Raw genomic sequence first — 16,746 nt, 5'->3', positions numbered from 1 at the left:
GCGAGCCTTGATGCAGCACATTGCCTGAGGTAGCAGATGTCCGCCGACCAGGGAGGGGAGAGGAGATGAAGGGAAAAGGATAGTTTGCAACATGAGGAAGAGCTGCTTGTACAGGAGAGGGGTGGAGCAATGGTCAACTTTTGCAATCAGCCCTCAGAGTCCTTATGCTATGGAATATTAATCCTTGGAGACTCTTTGGCACTGTGTCTATGGCTAGGTGCCTAGAGAGTGTGGGTGGCCCTAGCAAGCTATGTTCTTCCGTTAAGATGTCTATGACTTTCTCTTCATTCTATATCCATCATTGTGACTGGTCATCCAAACTGGCAAGAGGGAGGTGGGAGAGGAGGCTGTGCTTGTGGCCTCCGAGCAATTTGAGTTGGGATGATTTGCTGGGAGGGTGGTGGTAAATTAGATTATGAATTTTATTAGGATAGGAAGTTCAATGAGGTAGTCCATTGTGCTGGAAACACCTCTATGAGAAACATATGAGTGATCCTGATGTAAGTGACATGAGGAATCTGTTGTAAATGATCAAACTATTGTCCTGTGACCTTGGACAGTACATGTGTAGCTCATACAATACGCGCACATGATTTAGCCTTGTAAAGACATGGGTTAAAGAGTCAAATGGGGCTGCACACGGCTGGAAATTGTAAACTGTCTTTTACAATTGGCTTTTATGACACCATAATATGCTTCTATGGTTGACAACTCTATATGCGTTATGTGACTTAATAAGCATCCAATCTTAACATGGAATTTATAATGCATCAAAACATGTACACTTAAACTAACATTACCTTCCCTTCCTCCTACGTTTCTACTTTTTTCAGAGCAGAAGATGGGGGACATTCTCAACCCGTTCTCAAAGTCCATTAAGCACTTCTGTAATAGATAGTCGGTAAGAGCACAAGTTTTTCATGAGGGAATTGTCTTTCACAAAAAAATATATATGTAAATTTGTGAATATATTTTCAATGAGAAACCATCTTTTCACATTGTTGGTATACAGTGTCAGTGATAATAGAGCAAACAGGGTGTCGCCAAGAAATGGCATAAACAAGTCAAGTTGTAGAGAGACTTCTCCATCGAATGATACATGCAATACAAGAGCTGTAAGTTGGGCCTCCATTCCAACTTGGTTTGTTAACGAACCCCATTCTTAAAATTGGTAATAACATCGATCTCATTTAGGAACATCAATTATACCCAAGATAGGGGCATAGTTTTTATTTTTGGCTACCAATTCCTAACACTTGTGCATGTGGATGCGTGTTAAATTGGAGCCCGCTCTTTGATGCACTAGTTGTACAAGAGCATGTGAAGGCTTTTAATATTTCCAATTTGGAGATTAGAGATACTATTAATGATGGACATGTGCTACCATGTTCATGTGCCCAACAAAGATACATGCCTTATGGTTAGTGCTTTTGGATGGATCATGTGATATCTCCGAGTAGCCTATCCTTATGCTTTGTAGCTCAATTGGAGACCTCACTAGGACTTTACTCCATTCTCATAGAACCTCAATGAGGTATCTTGGATATCGCATGGGGATTGGCAGCTCTTCAAAGCAATATGTAGCACCATTGCTTCTGAGTGTTAGGTAGAAGCTCCTTTATTGGAGCACCACTAGAATCTCTTTGGCAAGGAGGGTGGCTGCCATGATCCTCCAAGAGCAAGTGTAATGGTCTCTAATCTCCATAGATATAACATCTTACACAGCACCTAGCTTGGATGAAGTCCCCTAATAATTAGCCTCACTAGTATAGTTCTACCTAGCGATTTGGATCAACGATCTCCAAACAGCCTCTAGATCTAGCCTAAATGATGACTTTCCAAGCAACCTTTGCCCTAGGTGGGTTCACATCTCCTCTTGATCAAATGAAACTCCTAATGAAGCACTTCACTTGGCCAATAGATGACTTGGAGAAGGCCCACCAAGCGGCATACCATGTGATCCCTAGAAGAACCTAATTAACAACTATCACTTTCCTTGCTAAAGAAACACCTCATTGACTCTAGTAAAGTAGCTTATGCTTGATGCTCAAAAGAAGAGGTGTGAGTTGTTGCTTTGATGTAATGTTTGTTCCTACTTAACATCCAAGTCTCAAGATAACTCACTAAAGTTCCTCTAGGAACCCAAGTCCTCATGGGGTCTCCAATTCAGCTATCTCATGTCACACACTCAAAAGCCATACAATTTGAGCCAATTAATAAGAGCAACTAAAGCTCTACTAAAAGATCTTCATTTTTTGTTGTTACAAAGACTCTAAAGTTTCCCTCATCCCCCCCCAAGTAGACCATTATATCACCTCTGAACTCCGTATAAGCTCATCAAACTCTAGGATGGGCAACATGATCCCTTGGGTACTTATGGATCCGCCTTGGGAATAGGAGTTCTATTGCCAATAAAAAGCGAAAAGAGGCAAGAGAACAAACTCGTCTAACTAATCTCTAAATGTTGAACCTCTGACCCTGTTAACAAGAACCGGGTCGGACTATGTGCTAAAACGGCAACTCCTCTGATCCAATACTTTGGGAATTGCATCCTCGGGGTGATTTCCTTCATGAACTCCCACACTATGTTATATATCTTCTTGAAATCTAGAAGCAGCTCGATGAGGTCCTAATTCATGAAGTGTGCAAGAGAAAAGGATTCCCAAAAGGTGAAAACATTATTCTAGACGTTGCGCTCCCAAACAAAACTTATCTAAGTGAGGTGAATGATATTTGGCATCAAATGGGACAATACATAAGGCTAATCACCTTAGCAACCATCTTATATGTTGTTGCAAACAAGGTGATCGGTCTCTATTGTGTGATCTCCAATCAGTTTGGTTGCCCTTGGGGATATGGTAAATCAATCCCTTGGATAGCCTCTATTGTGTGATCTCCAATCAATTTGGTTGCCTTTGGGGATAAGGTAAATCAATCCCTTGGATAGCCTCTCTAGCATGCCTCTTGATAACTTGTGAGACGGTCTACACTATAAAGATTCCAATAGCTCAAAAACAAAATCATGTCTAGCACGTCATGTTTTGGGCACATCATGTTTTGGGAACTTATGTGAAAGAAAGGCCATAAGAGCTTATATAAAGCTACTCTATGAAAGCGACCACCAAGTACTTGTGCATACTTTGTTAAACACTCTCTCCACCTCTCCCATAACCTAGTAATCTAATATGGAATCCTAGTAGGGATGTGTAGTAATATGTGGTTAACTATTCGACCTCCTTAAGGACCCTAAGCTAATAGATGTAGAAGGATCCTCCCAAATTAGGATTTTGCTTATGGGACACAAAAACTCTTTGGGACCATGCACCATTTAACGAATCTTTCAGTATTTACATGTTTTGGGGCTGTCTTAAAGAGATAATCAGATTGTAATGCATTTCTAGCTCAACAAGGATGTCTCACCTCCTCTCTCTAAAGTGGTGCCAATGATGCTCTAACTCTCCTCTCCCTCTCTACAAGACCTTGTCTTCTCCTCAAAGCTTCCTCTCTAAAGAAGGGACTGATCTCCTAGAGACATCCAAATCTCCAATTGCTTGGCCATGTGAAAGTGGTCTAGAGCTCAAATCCATGCACTGGACTCTTTCAGATTATCATTATAGTAAATGTGGTGAGGATTTATAAGGGGATCCTCTGATTCTCTCAAGGACAACCAATTGAATGGGAGAGTTATCCAAGAGAGTGTCACATCTCTCCTAAAAGATTGAAGAGAACCCGTAGATTTACCAAACTCCACTATGAACCAAGGATAATGTCTCTTGACCTGTGAGATGAACTCCTTCCAAGATGCTTGCTCTCCTCCTAATGATGTAAGTGTTACTGTCTCTCTTGTAATTCAAAGCCTCCACCATACTGAAGTCTTACCACCTTGTCTTCAAGTTATGGCTTAAGATACATGTTTGGCACATTCCTATTTTGTTCTTGCTGATGTCACTTTTGGGACACCCTCCATTCCAAAGAGCACTGTTTTACAATTTGTAGTTTTTTGTCTTCAATCCTCTCTGTGTAAAGAAATGCCAGATGAGGATAAAAATATTAAAACACCTAATTAGAGACATGATAAGAGAGAGAAAGGCAAGCATCCGACGGCATGCCTACCATACAAGATTATTGATGGGAAGCCTAGATGGCTGGTAATACTGAGGAACAAAGAGAACTTTTGGAGAGCTCCATTGCTAGCTCTTGGGATTTAAAGGACCTTGCCAAGCACCTCAGCTAGGGAGAGGACCTCTCCTTCCAGCCAGTCCAGCAGTGATGGGAATGAAACCCACACATGATATTTGAATAGGATCATATCCTCCAGAGAAAATTCAGCAAAACACTACAGTGCTTGAAGATTTCCCTTGTAGCCGACAGAAGCAGCCAAAATTCTGGACCAGAGTTAACCAGGGCGAAATAGGAAAGCTTGCCCATAAACTGAACCTGCTAAGCAACCACCTAGCTTGATAAGTAGCGGAAAACCAGCACTGAAAATCATCCTTAGAAGGCATCCTTCCCACGAAGTAAAAGAAGCCACCACATATTGAGTAGTTTGCATAGTGCTCTCTGAGTTTACGTAAGCTTGCAGAGCTTTTCTCTCCAGCCCCCAGCAGAAGCCCTTCTCCTCTGATTGTGGTAGTGCAGGTCTGCATGCAGAACCTTCTCCGTTTCTCCCATGTCCGGCAGGTTCTTGACAGCTGTAGCACAGTCAAGGTCCTTCTTGTCTCCAGATGAAGAGCTATGTCAAATATACAGTGACTGCTCACCCACCTGCACAACCCACCACAGCTCAACCACCCACACAGTTCTCGCTCCCTCCCGATGATACTAATCATGCTGTTTTGGACTGAAGCAACGATACTAAACGGTATCAGTGTGTCTATCCCTCTTGTCATCCAAAGCCTCCACCATATCAATGACTTTCCACCTTCTTTTCAAGTTATGAGGTAAGGCACATCTTTGGGACATTCCCACTTTATCCTTTAGCACACCACCACTTTGTTCTTAAGAGCATTACTCAAACACCTAATTGTTCGCATGACAAGAGAGATGAAGGCAAGCATTTTCTTATGGTAGCCTAGAACTTGATAACAATGATATAGTCTATACTCCTACAAAAAAAGCTCCACACAAGATTATTTCTAAGAAGCCTAGATGGCCAATAAATAATGAGGAATAGAGAGGAAATCTTTATAGCAAAGGAGTTTGCTTGAGATTTGGATTTTGTCATTGGATGGGGAATATCATTGAAATATTTAACTTGAAACAAAGGAAGCTATGAACAAGCATCAAGACATACCTTTGAAGGAAGGTTAGCATGTTGTTTTTTCATTCCTAATCTTGATTGGAGAATAAAAGAAAAGGAATCCACTTGTTAAGCAAGTTTTGACCATTGAATAAAATTGTGGAGGTGATTTAGTTCATAGCCAATTCTCAATGATCAAGGAGAAATGGATTATTTGGACTGAATTTAATATAATGTTATTTGGCTTGGTCAATGTTGTTGGGCAGGCCCACCAAGTGCAATTTGTGCAAGTTGGCATCCTTGTTGTGAAGCTTGTGAGGTTTTGCCTTACTTGCTTCACATTTTTACAAGCAAAGCCCTTTGCTTGCAAAACAACAGGAATAGCACATTTTGCACATCACACACACACACACACACACACACACACACACACACACACACACACACACACACACACACACACACACACACACACACACACACACACACACACACACACACACACACACACACACACACACACACACACACACGCACACGCACGCACGCACGAGACAATTATTGCATTATTTTCCACTAGGACTTCCATATGAATGGGCTACCTCTCTTGATCGGTTAGTACATAATGTGCAAATGGTTGCTAGGCAATATGGAATGAATAATGTGACACTGTCATAACAAATATTGCAGAGGCTGTGGAGTAGCTCCTAGCCTTGGTGCATTCTCTTCTAATGGACTCATCGTAGGACCATCTCTCTTGCCTATTTGTCTTGTGAGATTTTCATAGCTCATTGATACTTTTTAAATGTGATCTTAGCAACAAGCTAAAATTGTTGCATTATCGAAGGGATTATAGACAATCATTACATATCCCATAATCTCTATCATGGTTTACATGCTTCTTTTGCCAAGTAAAATGTGGTTAGGCTGAGTAATTCTATAGGTCACATGGCTATATATCCTCAAGAAATTGCACATATGTGCATAGATTACTTTGTGAAATGGCTTGGGTCACAATCATATGTTTTAGACACAATCTTGGTAGCTCGTTCTTTGTTTTGTGACCTTGTTAAAGATCAAGTTCTGCCAAGTATAGCTGAATTGTTAGATGCAGTCATATCACAAGATGAGGTGATATAAGTTTTGTTGCACTTGCCTAAAGATCAGAGTCTTGGGTGGAATAGTCTTTCTAATGAGTTCTTTGAGACATATGCAACTCAATTGGCCACACCTTTGACCCCTCTATGTCAAAAGCTTGGATGATAGGAAAGATACTGGCCTCTTGGAAGGAGGGTGTCATAAAATCGATTCTCACAATGCCATCTCCTTCTACTCTTGAAGCATTGGCAATTGATTTCCTTCATGGCAGTATATACAAGATCTTTACAAAAGACTTGGCTAATAGATTGCATGAATATTGCCTTGATATTGTGCATCCTCCACTATGGATTCATTAAAGAAATGAATATTTTGCATTATGTCTTGAATATCTGAATGGGGATAGACTATGTACATTGCACAAATCAAGAAGTCGTGATGATTCAATTGGATCTAAAAAAAGCTTTTGAGTCACAAATCCTTTTTCTCTTTGTCGATCTATCATGCGCAAGGCTATGCTTTGAGTCCTTTATTCTTTGCTTGGGTCATTCATCCCATTTTGACAATGCCATCAAGCATGGTGGCTTGAAATGGCCTCTCTTTTCCTTTAGCAAAATATGTTGTTAGTCAACTCTGGTTGATGACACATTTTTGCTTTTGAAGCATGGCCATGATTATATTCATAGAGCAATGGAAGCATGGGACTTGTTTACACTTGCTTTAGGGCTTTGGATTAATGTCTCCAAATCAACTCTTATTCGTTGCACAAAAAGTGATCTTTAGGCCTTGGTTTGGCAAGGTGCCGTGGTTCCAAATTATATTATGTGTAGACATTTAGGTATCCTTAAGGGGTAACTAACTTGGCTAAGAAGTTGCTTAGTTGGATTTTCACATCGCAAGGCTAGCCTTTTCATGTACATTTGAAAGTCACTCAAACTATTATGGTACCAATGGTTCCGTGTTATTGACCATTGCTTCCTTGGTAAAAGTTATGTATGCGATAAGTCACTCATCTATTCAATTATTGCTATAAGTATTCTACATGATTAGACATTTCTTGGATTTCTTGGAATCATGTTTGTACTCCGGAAAGAATGAGAGGTGGGGCTATTTTGGATCTAGAGATACATATATTTGCTCTTCATTGATCTCTATTTTAGGCTTTCTGTGAGGGGCAAGAGCCCCAATCTTTGATTGCTAGGTTTTTCCTTGAAGATGAAGGTATGATGCATTGAAACACTAGAGTCCCTACTTCATGGTTGCATATGATTAACATTGAGTAACCTATTTATCATAAATCTTCTGTGCTCTTAAATCATTAGTAGGTCCATTCTTAGATATTGGTGTTTACCAAATCCTCTTGGCATTCCTCTCTTGATCATGAGCAAGCAAATTCCTTAAGAGTTGAATTGATGGTTATTTCAAAGCTTCTTTCATGGAAAGCAAAACAATAACACAGGTCAATATTAAATAGGATGGCATGACTAGAGCCAAGATCATAGTTGCCAATGTATTCCTACCTACAAGTGTTATTATCACATCTTTCCAATCAGTTCAATATTTTGTTCATCTTCTTAGAGACTATTATCATTTTTGGGATATCATTTCAACTTCCTTACATAGCTCATATATATAAAGGATTAATTCCTTGAAGTGTGGGCTAGATCTATTAAAACAAACAGTTATAATCAACAAGATTGCATGATCATGAAATGTTTGTACAATGTCCACGTATAGGTTGAAAGCTGAAAATGCACGTATCTTTGCTTAGGAAACGCATATGAAGATTTCAATATTGTTTTTGTAATGTGCTCATAAAAGGCCTTCACATGACACCCATACTGGAGGAATCCCTAAATTTTAGAAAAATCCTTGAATTTCAAGAGGACCCTAAATTTTGGGAGCCTCAGATTGACTTAGAAATGCTAGTCCTAAAAAATAGCGATGACATTTTAAATATAGTAAGTGTTGTGTTATGATAGCTTCTACTAAATTTGGTTGTTTTTTTTTTTATAATACTTAAACCAAAAAGAAAAGCCATAGAGAAGAGACAAGTGTTAGGACACTAGCAAGTGTCCTACTATTTCTCACACCTCATGGCATGTGGTTAGCACACTTATCTTGCGCTACTTCAATTTTTCTTTTCGCACTAGCTCTCTCCTTTTTTCTATCAAGAGAGCTTGTTTTTCCTCATTCTACATCAATTTTCTTGGGTGTAGACTCTTATAAAACAAGTGAAAATAGCCTTAAGTTGCTACTCCATCATCAAACATCTCCATATTGCTTATTTTGCTTGAAGGGAGTGAGCCCAGAGTGGAAGCACTCGAGTGAAAGCAAGAGCTATGGTGAAGAGAGAGAGAGAAAGAGAGAGAGAGAGAGAGAGAGAGAGAGAGAGATGTGTGAAACCCAACAGTCACAATGTGTGATCGGCCTTTTCTTTATTCAAATGTCACAGAAAGAATAAAGAATGATGTGACAATGAGGCATCTGTCACCTGCAATGTATAGGTGTGGGGTATTGTCAGTGTAGTAATATACGAGTGTCTAGGCATAGATGCGTTTACTCCCAACAACCTCTCGCTTAAAGGCGAATGTGTCCCTAGTGCGGAGAGAACAAGAAAAAAGTAACAAAGTACAAATGTACATAAGTACAACGAAATGAAGAAGGACGTCATCTTATTCAATGTCCATCAACTTTCTAAGGAAAGAAAAATGCTTCACTTTGAGACTTTTCGTGAGTAGATTTGTACAATTTTGGTCAATTGAGATGTTAACAAGGTCAACAAACTTGTCTTCAATGACCTCTCGAATAAATTGGTAATGCACCTCAATGTGCTTTGTCTTCACATGAAAGACCAGATTCTTGGCCAACTGACTAGCACTCATGGAATCCAAATGCAGTGTAGGGACCACATCAGTAATACCAAGGTTTGGATGGCCTACCAGAGAGCCTCCTTGCAAGCCTCAGTGGCTACAAAATACTCGGTCTCGATACTAGAGAGAGTCGTGTATATATATACCTTGGACACATCTAGAAAACAACACCTCTAGCAAAGGTAAAGATATAGCTAGAGATGGACTTCCTACTATTTGCATGTCTTACATAATCAGAGTCAGTGTATCCCATGACTCCTATATCGTAGCTACGATAACATATGCACATAGCTGTTGTGCCCTTTAGGTATCTTGTGATACCCTTGACGGCATCCCAATGATGTCTATTCGGTGTAGCCATATAGCGTGCCACAAGTCCCACTACAAATGCTATGTCAAAACGAGTGGCTATCATGGCATACATCAAATTGCCCATGGGAAAGGTATAAGGGATCTTAGCTATCCCTGCCTTCTACTTATCAAACTATGGACAATCGGCCTAAATTACAGAAGGTAGAGAACAACCAATAGACTCACCATCCTACATATGAAACTACTCAAGGACTTTTTGGATATACTTCTTTTGTGATAGATAAAGGAGCTTCTTAGAGCAATTGCATGTGATGTGCATCCCAAGAATATGTGAGGTCTATCCCATGTCCTTCATCTCAAAGCTCTTCTTGAGCTAAGTTTTCAAGGCATCCAACTCATCAGGAGCTATTCTAGCAATAAGCATATCATCCACATAGAGTACCAAAATCATAAGGCTACCATCACGAGCCTTCTTCGTGTATAAACACGAATCCATAGCACTATGGCTATATTCTTATGAATGCATAAAAGCATCAAACTTATGGTACCATTTTCTAAATGCTTGATTAAGTCCATAAAAGCTCTTTCTCAACTTACACACTCAATGTTCTCTACCTTTATCTTCAAAGCCCTTAGGTTGTTGCACATAAATCTCACCATGCAAGCTTCCATGTAAAAAAGCTATTTTTACATCCATCTAATAAATGTCAAGATCTAGTTAAGCAACCAATGCTAGTACTAAGCGTAGGGTTGTCATTTTGGCCAATGAGAAAAGACTTTATTGAAGTCAATACCATATTTGTGCTTCCTAAAACCCGTAGCTACCAATCTGGCCATATAAGTGGGCTTGGGTATCCAATGATACTTTTCAGTTTGTATATCTACTTACATGGCAATGCCTTTTTGCCACTAGGCAAAGGGACCAGATCCCATGTATGGTTAGTCTGTAAGGAGTCAAACTTTGATTGCATAGCCTAGTCCCATGAGTGACTATTATCTTTGTGCATGGCCTCATCTCATAAGAGAGAGGCTCACTTGCATTTGTCACCATAACATAATCCATGGAGGGTCTAAAGCGCTCAAGTTGACATCTAGCTCTAGTAGAGCATCTCAAAGTAAACTGGTCTTGCACAACACGCGGGGCCTAGGCCACTAGAGCATCAGTAGTGAAGACTGTCTAGCTAGTTGTATGGGAGCAGGAGGCTCCTCTTGAAAGAGCATCAGCTTATGCATCTTATTCTCATGGAAAACAACATCATGGTTGCAGATAACCTTGCGAGTTTGTGGATCCCATAGGCAATATCCCATCTCACTTACATCCGCATAACGAAGAAAAATGTACTTCATGGACCTAGGATCTAGCTTATTGTGCTTATCTTTGGGAACATAGTAGAATGCCTCACAATCGAAGACACGCAAATGAGCATATGATGGAGGTTTCCCAATCTAGACCTCCTCTGCAACTTGGCAATCAATAGCAGTGCAAGGAGACCGGTGATCAAGTGTATGGCACTAGTAACAGCTCAACCCAAAAGTGCTAGGACTAGCCTACTTTGCTAAGCATTCTTCGGACTTTCTCCTAAATTGTCATGTTCATGCGTTTGACAATATCATTCTAGGAAGGGGTGTAGGGGGTGGTCAACTAATGCTTAATACCATGCTCAACGTAAAACTGCTCAAAAGATTTTAAGACATACTCACCCCTATTATCTGAACTTAGGCATTTCAACTTGCACCAAACCGATTCTCAACAAGAGCAAGCCAATGCTGAAAGGTAGACAATATATCTGATTTTCACTTAATCGGATAAGCCAAGACCATATGTGAGTAATCATCAATGAATGTGACAGAGTACGTTGCACTACCTAGCAAATGATAAGGCATTGGACCACATACATCCAAATATACAAGAGCCAAAGCTTACCCATGCGCTAATTGCCACTCATGATTTTGGGAAAGCAAGTCATATTTAGCCACAATGCCATATAATGTGTGAAGACAAGTGCAAGGGAAGGGGAAAGGGTAAAATGCAAGATAAAAATGATGATCACTCGTAGCATTGTGCCTAGCTAGTCTAGTGTCAAGACTAAGGAGATTAATATAATGCAGCCTGATATATCTGATGATTTTAGCTTGGAAACTTCTTCTGTGGATGCTTCACATCCAACTAGTGATTTGTCAAGATATACTCACTATTGATAGATTTAGGGGCTTCCTTTCATGTAATCCCTCATAGAGTGGTTTCACTCCTATCGTAGTATGACTGGATCTATCAGTTTGGGTAATGACTTGGCATTGGAGATAGTTGATATTGGTGATGTCCGATGTGTTTTGGTTCAAGTACCATGTTCATTCTTCATGATGTACATCATGTATTTGGCTCTCATGAAGAGCCTTATCTTTGTTGGCACCTTGGATGATGCAGGTTACGTTGTCTCTTTTGGTGATTTTTCATGGAAGATTACTCGTGAGAATCTTATTATTACACATGGTGCTAAGTCTAGTACCCTCCATCCTTTTGTTTATATCTGGGTTAGTTGACTTTATTTTGGCTGTGGCTATTGCTCCAGATGTATCTCTTTAGCATCGTCGCCTTGGGCACATGTCTTTGAAATGAATGAAAATGCTTATCAATTTATAGTATTTTTTGTCCCTAGACTACAAGTGTTTTGAGTCTTGTGATCATTGTTTATATGGTAGGCAAACACACAGTGTACATGGTCACGGGACTTATTGTGAGACTGTCCACATGTCCCAGACTAAGATCTCTTAGAGCCTCTACCATAGCCATTTCCATCTTGTCGACCTCCCATAATCAATGCATGTGATGTACGAGAAGTATCAACATTCTTTTTGTTCAGGTTTTTTGTCAAGAGGACACTCTCAACATCTAGAATTTTAGCCCATCCTTTGCGCAAAGAGCCGTATGAAAAGTGTTCCACGACTCGGGTAGAGAAAGGATGCAAAGTATCACTAAACTCAATCTCCTATGAAGTTGAATAGCTGATGATAAAGTGAAACTCATTCAAGGGTGCAGACATAGAGGTCCATTTGTTCATGTGAAGATCCATCAAGTGTTTCAACCACAATACATTTGAGATGCATGACTCCGCTTGTCATGAAGATTCTTAATGTGTGTCCAAAGCTCATATGCAATCTAATTTCCAATTACAACATTGTAGTGAACCACATCAATATGTCAACAACCAATTGTGAGCAACCAAGAAGGAAGAAGCCAAGAACAATTGGCAATGAAGATTGTTACAAATGTAGTGTATCAAAAACCATACATGTAATAGGCATAGACATCATGCACAAGGTAGGTCTCAAGGGTAAATGAAGAGAACTGCTAGGTACATAAACCATTGAGCAAAGCTCAATACATAACCTAGAAGCATATAAATACCATTGATAACACCTCGACAAACATAAGTATCAAGTCTAATCTAAGAGATTAAATGAGCCAACGATAGGGTAATTGCATCCAATGAATATCAAGAGAGCATGTACATGTCACAATGAGTCCCATTGTCTCACTGTGATAAGCTCAAGTCCAAGCTGCATAAACCAAATGCTTTGTAGTACATCCAAGTGTCAAAGTGGCTTAATATATAAAGTTGAATAGCTCCCACTAAAGCAAAAGTCAAATGCCAAATGAGTAAGAAAAGTTGAGAACATCATGATGATGACATTGAGACATCCAAGATTCATAAAGCATACATCTAGAAGCATAAACCCAATATATTCTTCAAGCTAGTAATTGCATAAGCCGATGAAGCAAGCAAGGCTTGAACCATAGTCAAGATGAATAATGCCAAGCTGAAAATCGAAGCTCAAGAGCATCCCATAGCATATTGGAGTGCATAGACCAATGCTAAGCATCAATACATATATATGAAACACTCGAATGACTTTCAAAAGCAATAGGCATTTAGTGTTCCCTGAGAAAAGCTTTCTTTCCATTGTATTAAAACAATGAAATCTTTGTTAAAACTAAGCCAATGCAAGCTCAATCGAAGGCCAAAAGCATTCCAAGACATGTGTTGAGCATCCCCAAGGATCATTCGGGCATCAATACCAAACCTCAAAAGCTTCAAATGATAAGAGGCATATGCTTTGATTGTCAAATGCTTTCTGTCTTGAAATATTCCAGCAATGAAAATCTTTGATAGGCTAAGCACAAGCTAAAATCAGGTGAGTGGCATTACAAAACATTACCCAATATCTTAGCATTAGTGTGATTGCATAGGGGCATGAATGAATACATATGTAAGCTCCAAACTTTGAAAGAAACCCTATTACAGATCTGTAACAACGGGATAGGGGTGGAGGGGAACTCAAATCCAATGCTAAATACCAAGTATTAGTTTCAGGGGTGGTCAGCATTGATGGGGAGCCTTCCGAGGAGTGTTCAGGATCTAGGAAGGAGGTCAAGTGGGCCAGGACAACAGAGGCGCAAACATATTGCCTCCAACACCTCTTACTACTACCTATGCTGGTAATAATGAGGCTTTAGAAGTACTCTAAGGTGCTCAGGCAAGCCACATGAAGCCCTGAAACATGCCATAACAAGTTGGGAAGAAGCCTGGGAGAGGATGGAGCTCAATGCATACCTTGAAGGTTGAAGCTATGGTTGCCCATGATTGTGAACTGTTGTAGGTATTCAAATGGAAGCTACTCAAGTTCTCAAGGTGATGGCTTTGATGTCAATCGAAGGGAGTAAGCCTAGAGTGAAAGCACACAAGAGGAAGCACGAGCTATGGTGGAAGGAGCAAGAGCAAGAGAGAGAGACACACACACAAGATGTGGGAACTCCAATAGTCACAATGTGTGATTGAGCTTCCCTTTGTTCAAATGTCACTAAAAGAATAAAGAATGAAGTGACAATGATGGGCACCTACCTCTTGCAATGCACAAGTGTGCGAGTATTGTTAGTGTAGTAATACATGGGTAGTTAGGCACAGGCGCCTTTACCCCCAAAATTGCTATTGTTTTAGTACATAGCAAACATGTAAATCCATTACGTCACCTTCTTTCTCGAGCTCTTTTACCATTTTAAAAATAAGAAGAAACTATATAGATATATTCTTGTTTATCAATAGAGAAATGTTAAATTTTCCTCCTCCTACTCTTATCCATACTTTGTCCTATTACATCAGAGCTAACCAACTTCTAATTGCTCCACCTCTCTTGACTGCTAGCATTGCTAGAAGATAGATGTCCTACTTCATAGTCTAGCAGTCTCATGTGGTGGCACAAAGGCTTGTGTTTGCATTGCAAGGGATGCTAGAAGGCATTGTATGGGCTGTGGCACATGATCGTAGCTATGTCCAGTAGGTGTTTAACAAGAGGAGGTAGGTTAAAGCTAGTTTGTGATGGTAACATAAGCAAATTCATGGACTTAATCATTGTTTTAAAAATCTTATATGGAGGTGTGGAAGAAGGAAAGATTATTATAAAAAGGATTCGAGCTACATAGTTAAGACACTAGCCTAGTGGAGGAAATGGTACCCTAGATCTAAGAGGAGAACATGGTTGAGAAGTATTGGAGGGGCTTGGAAGACTACACCATCAAGAAAGCTTAATTTCACGTTATGGAGGGTGGTGATGAGCAAGCTGTCAACTAACTTGGAGAGATAGGGAAGATCATGTAGTGCATCATTATGTGTTTTTTGCAAAAGGGAGACAAAGAGTGTTATATAGGGAGGTCAAGAACCTATGTAGACAAGTGCACAATTGGATGAGGTGAGGAGGCTTTGCTAAAAACCAAGAGTGTAAGTTAGTCCTTTTTTGTGAGAGTTGTGGTAATTGTTTGGGTATGGGAGCTTTGCAATGGTAGGCTTTTTGGAAAAATGAAAACACCATTAGTGCCAATGGATGTATGGCAACATATTAGGGGAGAAGTTCTATCTGACTTGAAAGGTTGTAGGGGCTATGATAAAGCTTCTAATGTATTGTATAGAGGTATGTGTAAAGTCTAAGGGTTTACTTTAAATTGTGCCTAAATGGCAACGTAAATACCGCTTTGTTTTCTTTAATTTAATGTAATGTTCGTCCATTAAAAAATTATGGATTATGGTAGAGTTTGAAGGTCTGAATTAGGTAGGCATAGAATTTTCCATAAAGTTTTAAGCATTTAAGTGAGCATGTGGCATGTATATGTAATTAATTTTTCTAATTTTTCCTAAGGGCTTTATATTTGATTGCATTAGCCTTTGTGGTCATTGTACCTCATGGTAGGAAGTTATTTACAATCTAAGCAAAGAAACTTTTGGGCAAACACATCTTTTATATAGCCACATTATTGTGATCACAATTAGGATCACTTGGACATGGGCTCACAATCAAACTCCCCAAAGACGGTTTTACAACAAGTTAAGTTGAAACTTGCAAAGTATCCTTTTTCTGGTACCTTCCTCATTTCTTATTGAAGAAGAAATTAAGATAAGCTTCTACATTCATTAAATGTTTCCCTTGACTAGATCATTAGATATGCACAAAAGCAAGGTATTTCATTAGAATAGTGTCCAAGATGATGTGTGGTGTAAAATTTTTTACACAATAAAAATTAAGAAATTTTGGTATTTTTGTTCACTTCATATCATCATATAATACATCCCCATCAATTCAATCTCTCTCTCTCTCTCTCTCTCTCTCTCTCTCTCTCTCTCTCTCTCTCTCTCTCTCTCTCTCTCTCTCTCTCTCTCTCTCTCTCTCTCTCTCTCTCTCTCTCTCTCTCTCTCTCTCTCTCTCTCTCTCTCTCTCTCTCTCTCTCTCTCTCTCTCTCTCTCTCTCTCTCTCTCTCTCTCTCTCTCTCCATCCACTACATATATGTAAAATTTCCACTAGTGAAGATGTTAAATCCATTCAACGACTCATCTAGTTTAAGTAAATGCATGAAGTGGTACCAATTTTCATGCATTGTCAATATTCAAAAGGGCTAAGACTTCTAGTAGCAGGAACCTCATACCACCACATAATTGCAATTACGATATTCTCCAAAAGCAAAATACTATGTGACACCATATAATGCAATATGATACATATTTGAAGGCCATACCTATTTGAAGGTCTTGGATAATTATCATCCAAACATATAAGAAATTTCTCTTTCATTATGGAAGTGATATCCTTATGAAATGATAGTTGATGTGTAGTACAATTGCACATTTTACACCATTGAAAGAAAACTTTGAAGTATTCAATTCAAGTTTTTCAATTTGT

General features: G+C 39.4%; 1 protein-coding gene across 4 annotated transcripts in view; it reads left to right on the top strand.

Annotated features, from left to right (window-relative positions):
• LOC148011567 (uncharacterized) overlaps positions 1-16,144 on the top strand; it is a 216,135-nt gene extending 199,991 nt beyond the window's left edge. For 3 of the 4 annotated variants that reach the window (XM_087670066.1, XM_087670065.1, XM_087670064.1), the window contains exons 14-17: positions 834-901; positions 1,013-1,115; positions 15,843-15,916; positions 16,013-16,144. In XM_087670066.1, the coding sequence (XP_087526192.1) occupies positions 834-901; positions 1,013-1,115; positions 15,843-15,916; positions 16,013-16,046 (279 nt within the window). In that variant the 3' untranslated portion in view covers positions 16,047-16,144. The remainder of the gene's footprint in view (positions 1-833; positions 902-1,012; positions 1,116-15,842; positions 15,917-16,012) is intronic. The other variant, XM_087670067.1, reaches the window with a different exon arrangement.
• The last annotated feature ends 602 nt before the right edge of the window (positions 16,145-16,746 follow it).

This window comes from Lygodium microphyllum, chromosome 28, assembly GCF_053477565.2.
Source record: "Lygodium microphyllum isolate KBCC chromosome 28, Lygodium_microphyllum_v1.1.10, whole genome shotgun sequence".
NCBI classification, from domain to species: Eukaryota; Viridiplantae; Streptophyta; class Polypodiopsida; order Schizaeales; family Lygodiaceae; genus Lygodium; species Lygodium microphyllum.
Note: the sequence above shows the minus strand (reverse complement) of the source record. Positions and strands in the feature narration are given on the sequence as shown.